At 38.7% G+C, this 15292-nt stretch overlaps 1 protein-coding gene across 2 annotated transcripts in view; it reads right to left on the reverse strand.

The window, feature by feature from the left end:
• The window catches only part of LTN1 (listerin E3 ubiquitin protein ligase 1), a 35775-nt gene extending 20594 nt beyond the window's left edge, over positions 1–15181 (reverse strand). For both annotated transcript variants that reach the window (XR_003571584.1, XM_027887081.1), the window contains exons 1-16: positions 15085–15181; positions 13232–13435; positions 12827–12925; positions 11975–12205; positions 10982–11034; positions 10394–10574; positions 9594–9767; positions 8599–8789; positions 7431–7575; positions 6018–6800; positions 5543–5584; positions 4302–4494; positions 2489–2728; positions 1332–1485; positions 925–1075; positions 17–218 (exon numbers count right to left, since the gene is read on the reverse strand). Coding sequence is in view for 1 of the 2 variants with exons in the window: in XM_027887081.1 (XP_027742882.1) it covers positions 17–218; positions 925–1075; positions 1332–1485; positions 2489–2728; positions 4302–4494; positions 5543–5584; positions 6018–6800; positions 7431–7575; positions 8599–8789; positions 9594–9767; positions 10394–10574; positions 10982–11034; positions 11975–12205; positions 12827–12925; positions 13232–13435; positions 15085–15126 (3085 nt within the window). In the remaining variant the exon portion in view is untranslated. The remainder of the gene's footprint in view (positions 1–16; positions 219–924; positions 1076–1331; positions 1486–2488; positions 2729–4301; positions 4495–5542; positions 5585–6017; positions 6801–7430; positions 7576–8598; positions 8790–9593; positions 9768–10393; positions 10575–10981; positions 11035–11974; positions 12206–12826; positions 12926–13231; positions 13436–15084) is intronic.
• Between the last annotated feature and the right edge of the window lie 111 nt (positions 15182–15292).

The raw sequence follows: 15292 nt of genomic DNA on the forward strand, positions 1-15292 counted from the left end.
TACCATCGTAACTTACTTATATTGTCAATTTTCTTTCTTTCAGCATCATCATTTCCATGGACTGCAGCATTTTCCAATATAAGAAGCACCATTTTACTTAATAAGGCTGAAGTGCACAAATGGCCTGGAAGTTTAGTTGTGCCACACAGCTTGACATTTGATCCCAGAGGTTCACAATTCATACTAAGCCTTCCTTCCAAAAGAGGTTTGTGTATCCACTGTAGTATGTGCATAAAAAGAGTGAACAAGTAATTGGCATTTTAATGATGCACAGAAGAGCTATGATCTGTTTAACCTTAAAAATTGATGATTATTAAAAAATAACCATGAAACAATCAAATTGACATCAAAAGCACAAGGGTGAGGATGACCTGTTCCAGCGTATTAAAAAAACCAAAATGCACAGCAGTAACTTGAAACTGCCTTGTTGCTTCAGAAACAAATGTTTCTTCAGAATTCTACATAATTTACAAGAAATACTAGGTTTACTGAAGATTGGTGGTTGGACAGGAAATCTATGTCCTTCCCCACTTTCTACTATATGTATGTCAGCATTTTGTTGATAGTCAGCACATCACATTCCTCTGCAGATATTGGTGTCTTTCACAAAATTAATCCTTTTGAAGAATTAACCTAAAGAACGTCTTCACAATGTACATTTTGTCAGATAAAATTCCAGAACTGTTAAGCAAGTTGCTGGTGTTCCATGCAGAAAAGGGCAATTTGGATTTTCTCCAGGAGTACTGGATGCATCCATAAACATAGAGATTTTGTCCTTTTCGTGGACAGAGGCTGAAAAGAACCTCTGAACAGACAGATAGATATTCATAACTGCAGTGCCACATCAAAAGAAAGAATGCTTACCACCCCAGAGGCTTGAGGAAACACTGACTACCCCATGCAAGCCCATTCTCATAGCCATACCTCAGTAGACAGAGACTCCTGCAATTTCCCCCACTCGGTTTTGTTCGGTGTGACATGATCAACAAAAGCTCTCACGAGGTATCCAGATTGTCCATCAGCTTCCATGAGCTTCGACAACAAATCACTAACTGCAGAGATCAACACCTGAAGACTGAGAAAAGGAGAAAACACTGCAAACAAGTTTGGCACTCTCCAGTAAAAGCAAGCTGCATATTCTACATTGATACAATGCTCTGTGTGTTGTACCAATGCTCTGTATGTGGTTTTCTACTCTAGCCACCACCTTCAACAGGATGAAAAGTCTCTCAGCAATACAAATGATCATTAAATAAAGAACAGTATAGCAATGATCTTGGTTTGTTTTAGAGAACAACATATTATGAAGTAGACATGTGCATCCCAATTACCTTTTAACGTCCAGAGAGGAAGACTGAATTTGATTCTTGACCCACAGTGCAGCTTTAAGCAAAAAGGTACTCTGTTTGTGTGTGCTCTGAAGCTGATGCACAAGGGAATTTACCCCAGACATCCAAGTGTGTTTTAGTTTGCATACAAGTAAGTCTATTGTAGGGAAAAGAAAAAAGAAAACAAAACAATAACAAATGGACAAGAAAACCGCCACAAACAGGAAAACTCTAATTACAATCTACAGCATACAGTATGTAGATCTACATGCATAGCGCGCCTAAAGGTCCTAGAGTAGGAAAACAATTCTCTTTTCTATGTGGTTACATGGAAAAACTATCAAGGCCATATATACAGCTCTCTTGTTGCAGAGTAGTTTTAAATTAACTATGACAGACAGGGAAAATTTAATTTAATGGAGAATAAGTAAGTTCCTGTTGTCTACTACAATATGTCCACGTGGTCTTCAAAACCACAGATCTTTTTACTGACATACTGAGCAATCACAGCATCAATAGTCATTTGCAAAGCAGCAGTGGTTCTCAAGCTGGTACTGTCCCACTTAATTTCTATGACAACCCTGAAACACTGTATTTATTTGTGTTGATGTCAGTAAATGCAGGTATCGATTCATCACTCTCAAATTCTGCCTTCAAAGAATATAAATCAAGATCTCGATCTGACCATGAGATGCTGCTAAAGAGAGAGGTATGGATCACAATTTGTCTGGGCAACTTGACCAGTATAAATGGTTGCAGAATAAATACATGTGCCTGAAGTGATTGTACACATTTTTCATAGAATCCCTACACTACAAAATTAACAAAAAAAAAATGCTCATTTCTTGTATTTCATAGACTTTAAATAACTTACGTAACTCTCCAAAAAGTGTGCAATATCACAGCCTCAAAGTTACCTGATACTAACATCAAAAAAGTTTAAAAATCCTTGTAACGATGTACAGGACTTGATTTTTAGTAGTAACTATGGGCATTGTAAATTAAAGCATAAACTTTTGTATAAGTTACAGGTGCAAGTGCTCAATTGTATGTCAATTCAGGATTCTATTACATACTTGAATCTGTTTCGTGAAAAAGAAGAATTTAGATGTGATCATCACCTGTGAGAAAGTTTGGTTGGAGTTCTTTCTCTAGATTACCTGTTAAGTGTGTTGCATCCTGCCTCTGAGCACACAGCTGGAAGATGGTAAGCAGCAAGTCTTCTGAGGATGGCATCAGCAAACACCCTTTAACAGAGCTGAAAAAGCTTGAGGCTACATCACAGATGAAAGATACTGACGGTTCAGTATTTCCAGCTTCAGAAAGATCCTTTGCTTTAGATAGAGCTGCTTGAAGTTTATCAATAATCCTTTCAATATAAGTTTCACCAATCAGTGATTCTGTTGGGGAGAGGAAAACAACAGCATGCTTTGATTACTTGACAAACATGATCATTCAAAGACGTCATATTACTATGGACCAATTTGGTTTATATTTACTGATTCTGAAAGCAAAGCAAAGTGCAAAGCAGTTTCACTCTAACATATACATAAACTCTCTTATTTCACAGACATCAAGGATCACTCGGCCAACATTTCACACTGCCAATTATCTCCTCTCTAAACCAGCTGAAGTGGCTTCCAGAAAGGTCTATAAAACAGAGCAAGTGCAGACTGATCCCTCCCCCTTTTATGCCTTTCTAGCTTCTGGCAACCAGCTGTGAGCCCAAGATTATACCTGGACCATTGCATGTAATAATCCCAAGCAGCCCAGTCTTCTGTGAACATGCTTGGCTCCTTTTTTGTGGGATCCAAGCAGATCAATTCCATTTATCCTCAAATTCCACAGCCCTCTGTGCCAATGAGTTCCATTATTTAATTATAAACTGTATGAAGAAGTGCACTTTTCCTTCAAGACTGCTATCTAAACATCTGCTAGCAACTCAGGTTCTTCCACTGAAAGAAACAATGAAAAATTTCTTCCTATTTGCATTTTCCATACAAATTATGATTTTATACCCCTTTAGCACAACCTCATCCCTCATCACTTCCATTGCAAGTGAAAAATTCTAGTCTGTTTTACTGCCTCTACAAGCAGAAGCCACTGCTTGTCTAACCACCCCTGCCAGCTTTCTTTGGGCATATTCTAATTCTATCACACTTTTTCTCAAAAGCACACTGGTGAACAAGAATATTGCAGCGACCAAAACTACAGGCAGCATTACAGATACTGACTACTTATTCAGTGTATTGACTACATGTCATTTGTCCTCTGTCCTTCTCACAACAGCTCCTAATAACCTGTATTCCTTTTTTACTGCTGAGCACAACCTGCCACTTATAGGGAATCACCACCACAATGGCTGAAGGTGTCTTTCTGAGTTTTAACAGCTCAGAGCCCATCACTGAGTTGTTATAGTTACAGGTGGTTCTTCCCCTGTATACTTGTGATATTTACTGGTTTTTGATTTCTTTTGTACTTAGTTAAGCATTCAGTATCACACCACACTGTTACGGGTCTGTGAAGTTTCAGTTTTGATTACTCTGAGTAATTTATCAGAAACAACTATCTTCCTTTCAGTATTTATACTTTTTCCCCTTTAATTCTTATCAACTGATAGTCTACTGATCCATGAAAGGCTCTTTCCCTTCCTCCATGGCAATTTACCTTGAGAAACTGAGACAAGAGATCTCATTAAAAAATCTTTTTTGAAATTCCACATTATCTAGTTTGGCCTAAATCACTAAGTCAAGAACCACCACAGCTCCTGAAAGTCTCTTAGGCTTCAATCAATATGGATTAAAAACAGGTCACCCAGCAGAAAACAGCAGCTCAGCAGTACCTCCAGCTCTAGAGTCAGAAAGCAAAAGATACCGGAAAATCAGCCCTATTTGAATCTGTTCTTTAAACACTGACAAGTGCACTTCCCTTACAGTTTACACTTGACAAACTCCAAGGATTATATATGCTTACCACTTTTAATGTGCTGTGACAACACCAAGCTCAGGAGGGTCCACCTTTCTGAAGAGGCTGAGTCTGGTGAGGCTGTGCTAGGTTTTAAACAGAGCTGACACAGATCATCTGCCAGCATTACCAGTCTTTCTCCAAGTGTATCTCCCTTCAGCCAGTCAGAGACTAAGGCAAGTTTTGTTGAGCTTGAGCATGCCTGAATCATGAGAAAACAATTCTAAGAATCTTTTAAGGGCATAGAATCATAGAATAGTTTGGGTTGGAAGGGACCTTAAAGATCATCTTCCATGTTCCAATTCAAGCACCAACCCCCCCTGCCACAGGCAGGGATATCTTTCTCCAGACCAAATTGCTCCATGCCCCATCCAACCAGGCTTTGAACACTTCCAGGGATGCGGCATCCACAACTTTCTGGGCAACCTGTTATTAACTATTATTACTAAGTAAGCATAAGATTACTATGTCAAAGTTACACACAGAGTGGGAATCACATCATCTTTCACAAACAATAAGTCTTTAGGTGTTTACATCTGTAAGAATCCCTCCAGCTTTCTTTTTGGTCAGAGACCGCAGCTTATGGCTAGGTCAGACCTCTGCTGTAGAGCGAAAAAAGCCACCTTCTGAAAATGCTTCCTTTTCCTTTTCTTCAACTATAGAGCCCAGGAAATTCCTATACTGGAATTACAAAAATAACTTTTGGATGACCAAGTTGGCTGAAATAAAGCCTACTTACAACATCAAATACATTTACAGCACCTGAATTTCTTTACGAAGAAATGGAGGGTCACAAATAAAAAGCATTATTTTGGTGATGTAAATATTTGGTGGGAAAAAATGGAATACTACCTTTTCCTTATAAGCATCAAGTAAAGGTGATGATATAAATAATCATTTAGGTTAGTGGTCTAATCCCCAGCTCCATTCTCTGTAGCTTAGTAGGGATGACCAACAAATCAGGAATCCCTCCGGCTCAAAAAGCAAACTGACCAAAAATAGAAGGGACAAGAATCCTTTTGTTTTGGTATCATCATTTCATTTTTAAAACTCTCCCCAGATTTAAATGCATTTAAAACAAACACTCCTCTGAAACTATTAATGTAAGATTTTCAGGCTATGGAAATTATCACTATGTAGTTAAAAAAAAAAAAAAGTCATTCAGAAACATGTGTGTCTCAAAGATAACGCTGGAGAAATATTCAAAACTGTGCATACCAAGAACAACAAAACAAAATCTTAAGAGGTACCTTTTGAATTATCTGGAGAAAAATAATCCATTTCAGATCCATCTGAAAAGAAAAGCAAAATTCCATAATTTTTAACAAATTCTTTGCTGAATAGGAAGTATTAATACCATTTTAACTGTTCTGAAGGGATTAAGTAGAAGTTGCTAAATTTCAGTAACAAAATCAATAAGGGACTTCATTCAAAAGAAAGGTCACCAATGACTGGTATAAAAGTGCACTGTATAAAGTAGTAAGAGCAGAGAAATTCTGATGTTCCTTTTTTTTAATGATTTATACCATACAGAAAGAAACAGATGTTGTAACCTTTCACCCCAACACTGTCATGTCAAGCTTTCCTTCCTTAAATTAAGTTTATCCAAGTTCATGTAGAATTTTTTCTATTTGACAGTGCCAATATAAGATTATTAATGAACAACAGCCCACAAAAAAAGCAATGACTTTGATAAAAATGAATGACATAACATACAAGTCTTACCTTTGCTAAATCATCAAGAATGATTTTCCTTTCTTCATTACTGTTGCAACAACGAAGCACACTGTATAAAATATCCACCAGGAAATGGGTGTCTTTTCTCCAGTCTTCTTTCAGCCAGGTTATTAAATTCATATACAGAAACTGTACAGATGGACTTCTGTTATGAGCTTTCATTTTGTTTTGGGATTCAGCTTGAGCACGGCTTGCATCATTTCCCTGCTCTAAAAGTACTTGGAAAACTCTGTTTGAGGAAAATGAGTTGAGCAGGGCAGAGAGAAATTTCAAATGCTGTTCTGACTTCTGTTCATTGACATACACAATGCTCAGCTCAGCAAGGTTGCAGACCAAGCTCTCTAAAGGTTCTTTCCTTAGATGTGAAGTATGTTGCAAGTCAGCCTGTATTTCAGAGTCACCTTTTCTCACTTCTGTGAGCTTTCCATTCTCTGTGTTGCTTTCAGATTCATCGTCCGTAAATTTGATTTTCAGACATTTTTTGTTGTTTGGTTTTGTAGCAGCCTTTGGATTCTGAAGAATTTCTAGCATACCAGATATGGCAAACAATGATTTCTCATCAGCATCCAACCTATCAACATGAAGTACGCACATTTTTAAAAGATGGTCCCAAAAATTGGACAACAGTTTCTGGAAGACTTCATCTGTGCCGTCATCACTGGAGAGTTCTGCTTTAGCTTCCCAGGAGCTCAGCATTTCTGCTATTTGATAAAATAATGGTCCACTTTGTAACTTAGGCTCCTTAAGAACAGCACTGGTAAAAGGAATTAGCTATAAAGAAAAAAAATTTATTAAAGAACAGAGATAAAACAGAACAGTTAAAAAATCATTTTATTCTTTGTAATGCCAAGAAATTACATAATTTGAAAAACATTGCAGAAGCAATTCTAAAAATATCAGAAATACTCAAGCTCCAACACCTGAACACTCATGCTTGAAAATACACAGGAAGGCTTTTTTTTCCTTAAATACAATTTAAACTGCACAGTTAAAATCGTTATTTCATAGGAAGAAAAAAATTTACTAAATTCAGTAACATTATTTTTGTTACGCATTGCTCTCTACAACTGCCTGAAAGGAGGTTGCAGCAAGGTGAGGGTCAGTCTTTTCTGCCATCTCTCAAATAAAAGGATGAGAGGAAATGGCCTTTAATGGCACGAGAGGAGGGTCAGATACAAGGAAAAAAAAAATCACTGAAAGAGTGATCAGGCATTGGAATACATTGATGATTTTGTGTGATTTTTTTTCCAAAAAATCTAGGGAAACTTTCAACAGAGAAGTAAATCCTAACCTAAATTTCACATTTTTCTTTAACGTTATTAAAACATTAATAATGGTCATTATTAATAATGGTAATTATTAAATGTACACAAAAAAACATTCAATATTTCTAATAAATACCTGGTCAGATATAAGCATTTGATGAATTTGGTTTTGGTCATCTTCTTCTATTTTCTGTAGTACAGCAAAGCACAGACACTCCATAAATGCAGTTATAATTGCTGAACTTTCCGAAGGGCTGGCTATTGCTCGCTCACTTGACAACCTGTGAGAGGCAACAGCAGAGGGAGGGCACACTCAGTCAACTGTGCACAAAGGTTCAGAAAGTGTCACTTTCTGTCATTACAGAAAAAAGAAAACAAAGCCACCTAAAGTCTGTTTCCCAGTAACCAGTTTGAGCCTGAAAAACTGGAATTTGTTTGCTTTTTAACAAGAATTAGATCAGACAAATTACCACAGAAATATTACAGTCACAGAATATTCTGAGTTGGAAGGGCCTCACAAGGATCACCAAGTCCAGCTCTTGAGTGAATGGCCCGTATGGGGATCAACCCCACAACTTTGGTGTTATAAGCACCAGGCTCTATCCCACTGAGCCAATCTCAGGGTCATCATTTCACTAGCTGTAATAACACTCTGTAAACTTTTCAAAACCAACCCACACACTCTTCTCCAAGAGCTCTGATAATGGCCACATCACCATCAGTTGAGAACTTATTTCTGTTTAAATGAACGGCGTTTTAGTCTTTCACAAAATAATTTCTATATGCTTTTGAGTACACAACACTCCTGTACTGATTTAAATTAGATTTGATAGCAAGGTGGTTTTGATGCATTTTAAAGGCAGAAAGTGATAGCAGTTTCAATCCTTTAAAAATCAGTATCACAAGAATTAAAGTTTCTGCATACAGTAAAATTTCACTATCACAGTGCTAATCCCCCTTAACCTCTGTAAAAATTATACACTGGTGAGAAGAGCCTGATTCTTAAGAGTCACTCTTAATTTTAAATTAATTTCCCATTTTACAATCTGTCCTGGAATAAACACGAAGCTTTGACAAGAGAGATAAGAATGCTTTATATAAGGAAGATGTAATAAAATCAAAAGGAAAGCTGAAGGTTTAAGATGACAGAAACAGGCACAAAGGACTGGCTCTAGCTTTAGATATTTAAAAGAATTTTTACATGATTATTTTCATTCATCTTTAAAAGCTTGAAGAAGATTAGTTCTCTCATTTTCCAAACGTAAAAGAGACTGATTCCAAATAAATAAATTTGTGGTTCATACCCTTGAATTATAGAGTCGAAAAAAGTTCTGAAATATTCCAGCTTCGGTTTCATAACAGCAGGAGGTACCTTGCTAATGAAGGGCAAGAGGTGGGGGTATATAACGGTAGCCAGTCCTCGTCCACCTTCTCGAAGCACAGTCCACAGCTTTGGCAGAACTCCCTTTCTGGCATTGACATGACTCCAACAGTCCTACAGAAAGAAATTCACTTTCTGTAAATTAAACAACAATGTGTTGCCTCGGAAAAACTCCCAAGCTAGACATTTAACCTAACTCCCCATATTGTAGCTATATTTTTTAAAATCTCTTTCTCCCTACTTCAGCTTGTGACTTTAGGAAGTTACCATGACAAAACTATTTCTGCACTGTTTAAAATCAACTGACCCTCCTTGTTGGTCAACTGGAATCAAAGGCTTCTCTTTAATAATGATTTCACGCTGCTTCATAGTAGTCATCATTGTAATTAGCCCAGTATTTAATTTTCAGTTCTCATCAGTAAGACCAAGCAATACTGACTTTTGAAGCATCACTCACTTCAAAACTGTTCAAAAATTTTCTGATGGTTGCAAAATACTTTGGCACTTTCTCCTCCCCAAAATGTTTTGCCATCTAATCTATTATATTATAATACTTAGTATAGTTCCAGATACCTATATTTATAAAAGGCTGAGCAAACATTGTTTGGGATTTTTTTTCCCACAGAAATTGTTACAGTTCATATCACCAGTTAAAAAAGAGATCTTCAGTATTAAGGTCTCAAAACATCCCAGTCTACGGCAACACCTCATCCTGGGAATAAATTCAAAGCTGGTATTTCACTTAAAATTCAGCCAAAAAAAAAAAAAAAAAAGCTATAGTACCCTTAAACTTGAAGAGGAAACAAACAAACCAAACAACCAAATACCCAGTCAAGCCCTTCTTCCTAATTCTATACAGAGAAGTTTGTGAAAAGTTAAGTCCCAGGAAAACATCTGCCTCTTAGTTTTCCCCATTACCTCAACAGTGGTGACAGCATAGAGCACAGCTTCCCAAAGAGCAGGACACACCACTGCATCGCTGTCATCAATGCTCAGAAGAACAGCAGGACAAACTCTTGGTGCTTCAGCTTTCACCAGCTCAGGCAAGTGCTGGCAAAAAGCAGAAATCAGCTCAAAGAAAGCTGAGCGAACCTGACAGAGACCACAGGGAAAAAACCAAAATTTGTCACTATGTGCAGTTTATAACATTCCTTCTAAAGTCAACATAACTTACAATATGTGGTCCACGTATTTTATCATATCAGCAAAGGTTTAAATATTATTAAAAATAAAGAAAAAGAATGCAATTATTAAACAGGCTTATGAAAGGTTTTAAAGTAATTCATTCTGTTGCATTTTAATATACTTCTCAAAAGGCATTTTTTCCTAAAAGCAACTGGAAACTTGTTAAAAAATACTACCTCATCAGTTCATCACTGTGCACTACTGGTCTTAGCAGATTAAAGACCAATAAAATGGTTTTAAAAATGAAAATCCCAAAGCAATAAGAACACATGCAGTAAGCTGACAGAGTTTGTATCTTTTATATGAATTTTAAATGATGGCAGATTGACAAGATGTACATCATGATGATATAGAAATAACAATTTGGCCTACTGGGTAAATTTTAGAGCAATACTGTCTATTTAAGGCTGTTTCAAATATAAGCAAAGTGCAAAGTTCATTCTTGTAGAATACAAGTAACTAAGACTTCCTTAGGTTAAGTGTATCACCTTTAACTAAAACCAACCAAAATTAAGAAGAAATTAAAAAGTCACCTGTGGTATGTTGTGTTTGCTGTATTTCCAAAATTTGTTTTGGGACAGAAGCGACATTAACTTTTCCTCCAGTGAATGCATCTCTTTTTTTGGCAACATGTTAAGCAACTTTTTTAAAGCTAACAAGGAACAGGTCAGAATCCGATAAAATTTGGCTTCCCTTTCTTCTTCTGGTACAGTTCTCAGAAAGCAAAACAAACAAAAAAAAAACCCATAATCAATAGGCTTCCCAAGTTCTTCTAAACTAAACTGTCTTCAGTTTTTTTGTGTTCTTCTTTTGATTTCAGGTGCTATCAATGTAAATACATAAACTTTCCATAAGTTCTATATTACATTATGAAGTGTTGGAAAGAGTTTCAAGTCATCTCATTCTACCTATTCAGAAATGCTACTACTAAAACATCTGGAACAAGAATTAGATAACTGATAACACTTTCAAAAGCAGCTAAACTTAAGTCCCAAAGAAAGTCACTAAGATCTGGACTCAGATAAATACTCTGTCTCTTGAAACAAAACCCTCCCTCCAGAGACAGAGAACGCAATATAGACCAAGACTTAAACCATATATACTAAAGCAGGCAAACATACTGGGGGTCACTGAGTGTATCAGCTGTCTCTTTCAAAAGGTGATCTTGAAGTACCTAAAAGGGAAAAACCCCACACATATAAACACAAAGAAATGTAATATTTACGTATGAACAATATAGTGCTTACATCATCCAGAAACAGCTCTACAATAACATTTCCCAACCTCTGAACTGCCTTTTTTAGACATGCCAATGATAAAGAATATAATTTATTGACTCACGATCAACATAGTAGCTGTTAGAATTAAGCCTCCATAACACTTTGTAAGTTGCAGCCCTGTGCCAATGTGCTTCTGCTACAAAGAAGCCGAACTGAGGCAAACCAAAATAGTTCAGTTTGCATATGATGGGCCAGCAAAGCAATCTTTTACTTTTTCAATCCAGTCAATTCAGTTTCATATAAGACTGGCATAAGAGCATTAACATTAGTCAGAACTGAACTTGTAGAGGCTGAAACACTGCTCAGCACTCTTTATTCGTTTTTCACTGCAGCTGAACTACTCCAGCATCTTTATTCCATCTGTCAGTAACATTAAGTGTTGACTGAGCATCATTACATAGAAATGCACACAAGAAAATTCACTATTCACTTCTCTGTGTTCATTGCAGTGTCCTTATTACTATACTCTTTTATATTCATTTATAGAAGAAGTTCTTCCCTGTGAGGGTGGTGAGGCACTGGCACAGGTTGCCCAGAGAAGCTGTGGCTGCCCCATCACTGGAAGTGTTCAAGGCCAGGTTACACGAGGCTTGGAGCAACCTGGGATAGTGGAAGGTGTCCCTGTCCATGGCAGGGGGGTAAAACTGGATGATCTTTAAGGTCCCTTCCAACCCCTTCCAACCCCGACTGTTCTATATTCTCTTCACAGGAGTAAAGTTTCAGGTGAGAAAGAAATTTAACAGTGAAGAATGGATGGGAGCAGGATGAGTTTTAAATTTATAATAATACTTGATATACACAAAGCCTTGAAGAAATGCAAAAGTATAAACTCACATTAAGAATTTCATCTTTACAAAACACTAAGGCTTCAGGTTGTTTGCTTGAAGGAAAAGCTTTTTCAAAAGCTACTTTTGCAGCAGAGGCAGCAGGAGAGTAAGTGTCACACTGAGCAATCAGCCAGTATCCCATGATACTTTTTAAGTAAGGAGCTAAGTGTTTTTTTACTTTAAGAATCAGTTGCTCAAAAGATTGCTGAGTTGCTTCTCGAACACGGCGATCATGATCCTGTCAGAATAAAAAATGAAGGAAAGATAAATGCTTGTTGGTTTAAGAAATGTATCTTGGCTCCTGAAAGAAATACTAGGAATTGCTCTAACTGATAAGAATAGTGATCCATTCTGTCCCATAGCATATTCCCAACAACAGCCAGTCCAGAGAGTTTAAAATGTATTAAATATATCAAAAAAATACTTATTATCTGGCTACACATGGCCTTTCATGTCTGGGTTTGATTTGGGGTTTTTTTTTAATATTAAGTCTGGTCAGATATTAGTCCCAGGTCAAAAAGATTTATAATTATGTTAACTGAACAGTCTCCTTAGCCATTCCAGAATGTACATAAAAGAACTTTTCCTAAGAAATATCCTACCATCTTTTAAACATAAAGACCTAACAAACAGGTATCTCTCGAGCAAGTAAAGCCTGACACCCAAAAGTTCAAGATTCCACGCACTGCCAATACTGAAATATCTCCACAATAAAGAACAATAATTTCCCTCATGTTTTTCCTAGAACTAGTCAGTAATTCCAACAGAGGTAGATACGTTAATAAAGACCACCTTGGAGGTTGTTCCAGAAAGAGTAAGTATACAGAGAAGTTTCTAATTTAAATACTTCAATACTTACTAGTGAAATTTTACAATAAATTCTTGGCCAGTAAGGAAGAACACCTTTAACAACCTCCGCCTCTCTTTCCTTGCACATTGTCCCAAACTCTTGCATAGCCTAAAATCAAAATACCAAGAGAATAGTCAGATAGATATGTTCTGTAATTTACCAGCTTATATCTGAAACTGCAACTCCCTTTTTAAAAAATCAATTCCTTTCTCGCAATTGAGCATTTACGGAGATAACTGCACAAAGGACCTTCCTAGAGGTTGTTAACCAAGATATCTTCTGGACTGCAATTCTAGCAAATCTACTAAGATGAAATTAATATTAGTTATGTTCACATATTCCTCTCCCATCCTTAGGAAAAGTGTATTGTTTTCCAATAAAAAAAAATTTGTGGGAGACAAAGGATACGCTTACTTTTAATTTTGTTGTGATGTCCCTTTTAGAAAGTTTTCGCAACACCATTCGGAAATCAGCATCCACAAGGCTGTCTATTTCCTCTGCTCCTTGAATTGCAGGAACATATCCTAGATCACTCTGAGATGTTCCAAAGCCAATAAACCCAGGCACTGTTCCACGTTCTTTGGCAAGGAGCTCTGCAGCCCGGCCGCTGCTAGAAGGCTGACAAGAAACAGGAACTGAAGTCAATTATGTATTTAAATTTATTTTGCACACATCATGCATTCGAAATGATGATCCTATTTATATTGTGTAGTTAACCTTCTAATTAAAACAAAGTCTCACAAACAAAAGGCCACCTGTGCTTTGACCTAGAAAATCATTCTTCGCTTTACAATCAAGCTGAGAAAGTTGGGGCTCTCCGGCTGGGAAATGAGACTGGGAAAAGAAGTCTCTGGGGAGACTTTCACTATCTGAAGGGAGCCTACATGGAAGCCAGAGAGGGACTCTTCATCAGGAACTACAGTAATAGGACAAGAGAGAATGGCTTCAAACCAAGAGTAGGTTTAAATGAGATACGAGGAAGAAATTCTTCCCTCTGAGGGTAGTCAGGAGCTGGCACAGGTTGCCCAGAGGAACTGTGCATGCTCCATCCCTGGAAGTGTTCAAGGGCCAGGTTGGATGGAGCTCTGAGAAACCTGATCTAGTGGAAGGTATCCCGCTCAGGGCAGACAGTTGGAACTAGATGGGCTTAAGATCCCTTCCAACCCAAGCCATTCTGCGATTCTATTCTCTGATTCTATGAATCAGCATTCCCTTTTCTCATAATTCATAAATACTTATGGAAGGTTTTATTGGATTTATACACGCACAAAAAAGCATATCAAGAAAGTCCTTCTGTAAGCAAACAATTTATTAAGAAACTCTTTATCCTCCTTCAATACTTCTGTTCTTCCTAGTTCTTCTCATGGGCTAATATGGCTCCCAGGGAATGCTATTTGTATCACTGGGAAAAATAAGAACAGATACACACAACATTCTCCCAGCAACAAAGTGGCCAAGAAGGATATAGAGGAATGGAGCAAGAGTGCATATGTAACACAGTATAATAGCAGTTAGTATTACAGTGTGCGTATTGGAATTTAGCATCTCTTCTTGTTTGCCCCAGTTGCTCGCCTTCCCACTGGCTCATGTTTATTTCAACCAGACGCCTTTGGAAAGACTGCCCCAAAATCGACTGACGCTCTGATGTTCTCTGTGACACCTTGTATTCCAAACACCTTTTATTTCCTAACGACAGTTGCAGTTTTGTGAGTTTGTGGGGTTTAGGTAATCTTTTCTGAATGTGATCCCTCAATTATTAAGGACATGCTGCACTGTGTTCCCCAGTCTACCCTAAATCCACGGAGGAATTACAGAACCTGAACTCAGGGTTTCACATCCATCCTGAGTGAGGGCCACATGGGACAGACTGTACACCACCACCGGCCTGGTGGCAAGACGGAGACATCAAAACAGGCGAATTCTAAGGCTATGCACAGAAAACTATACTGAACTTTGCTGAACTTAGACCCGCGGTGATTTTGTAGTTACGGCCCCCCTACCGCCGCCCCTCCCCGTACAACCACCACGGCAGCAGCAGTCACACACCCCTAAGCAAGCACGCCCCAGTCCCAGAGGTGGCCGCGGCCCCGGCCACCCCCACCGGACCCCACGACCGCGCCGCTTCCCCTCCGGAGCTGGGCCCGCCGGCCCACGGCCCCGCCCGGGGCACCCGAGGCCCCGGCGGCTCGGGCCGCACCGCCCTTCCCGGCCTCGCGGAGGGAGCGCTCTGGGGCTGGCGGGGCCCCGTTCCCCCGGGCCGCGCTCACCCGCAGGTTGCCCTTGGTTCGCTGCTTGTTCTTGCCCCCCATGGCGGCGGCACCGGGACCGGCACCGGGACCGGGATCGGGACGGGCCGGCACCCACAGGGACGGGCCGGCACTTCCGGGGCGGGGCCGGGGCTGCTAGGGCCACCCCGGCTCTCCAAAAATCCCCGGGACGGACAAAAATCCACCGATCCTAGCGCGCGGAGACTCC

This window comes from Empidonax traillii, unplaced genomic scaffold (genome assembly GCF_003031625.1).
Source record: "Empidonax traillii isolate 1590-97213 ecotype Southwest subspecies unplaced genomic scaffold, ASM303162v1 scaffold203:size1130161, whole genome shotgun sequence".
NCBI lineage: Eukaryota > Metazoa > Chordata > Aves > Passeriformes > Tyrannidae > Empidonax > Empidonax traillii.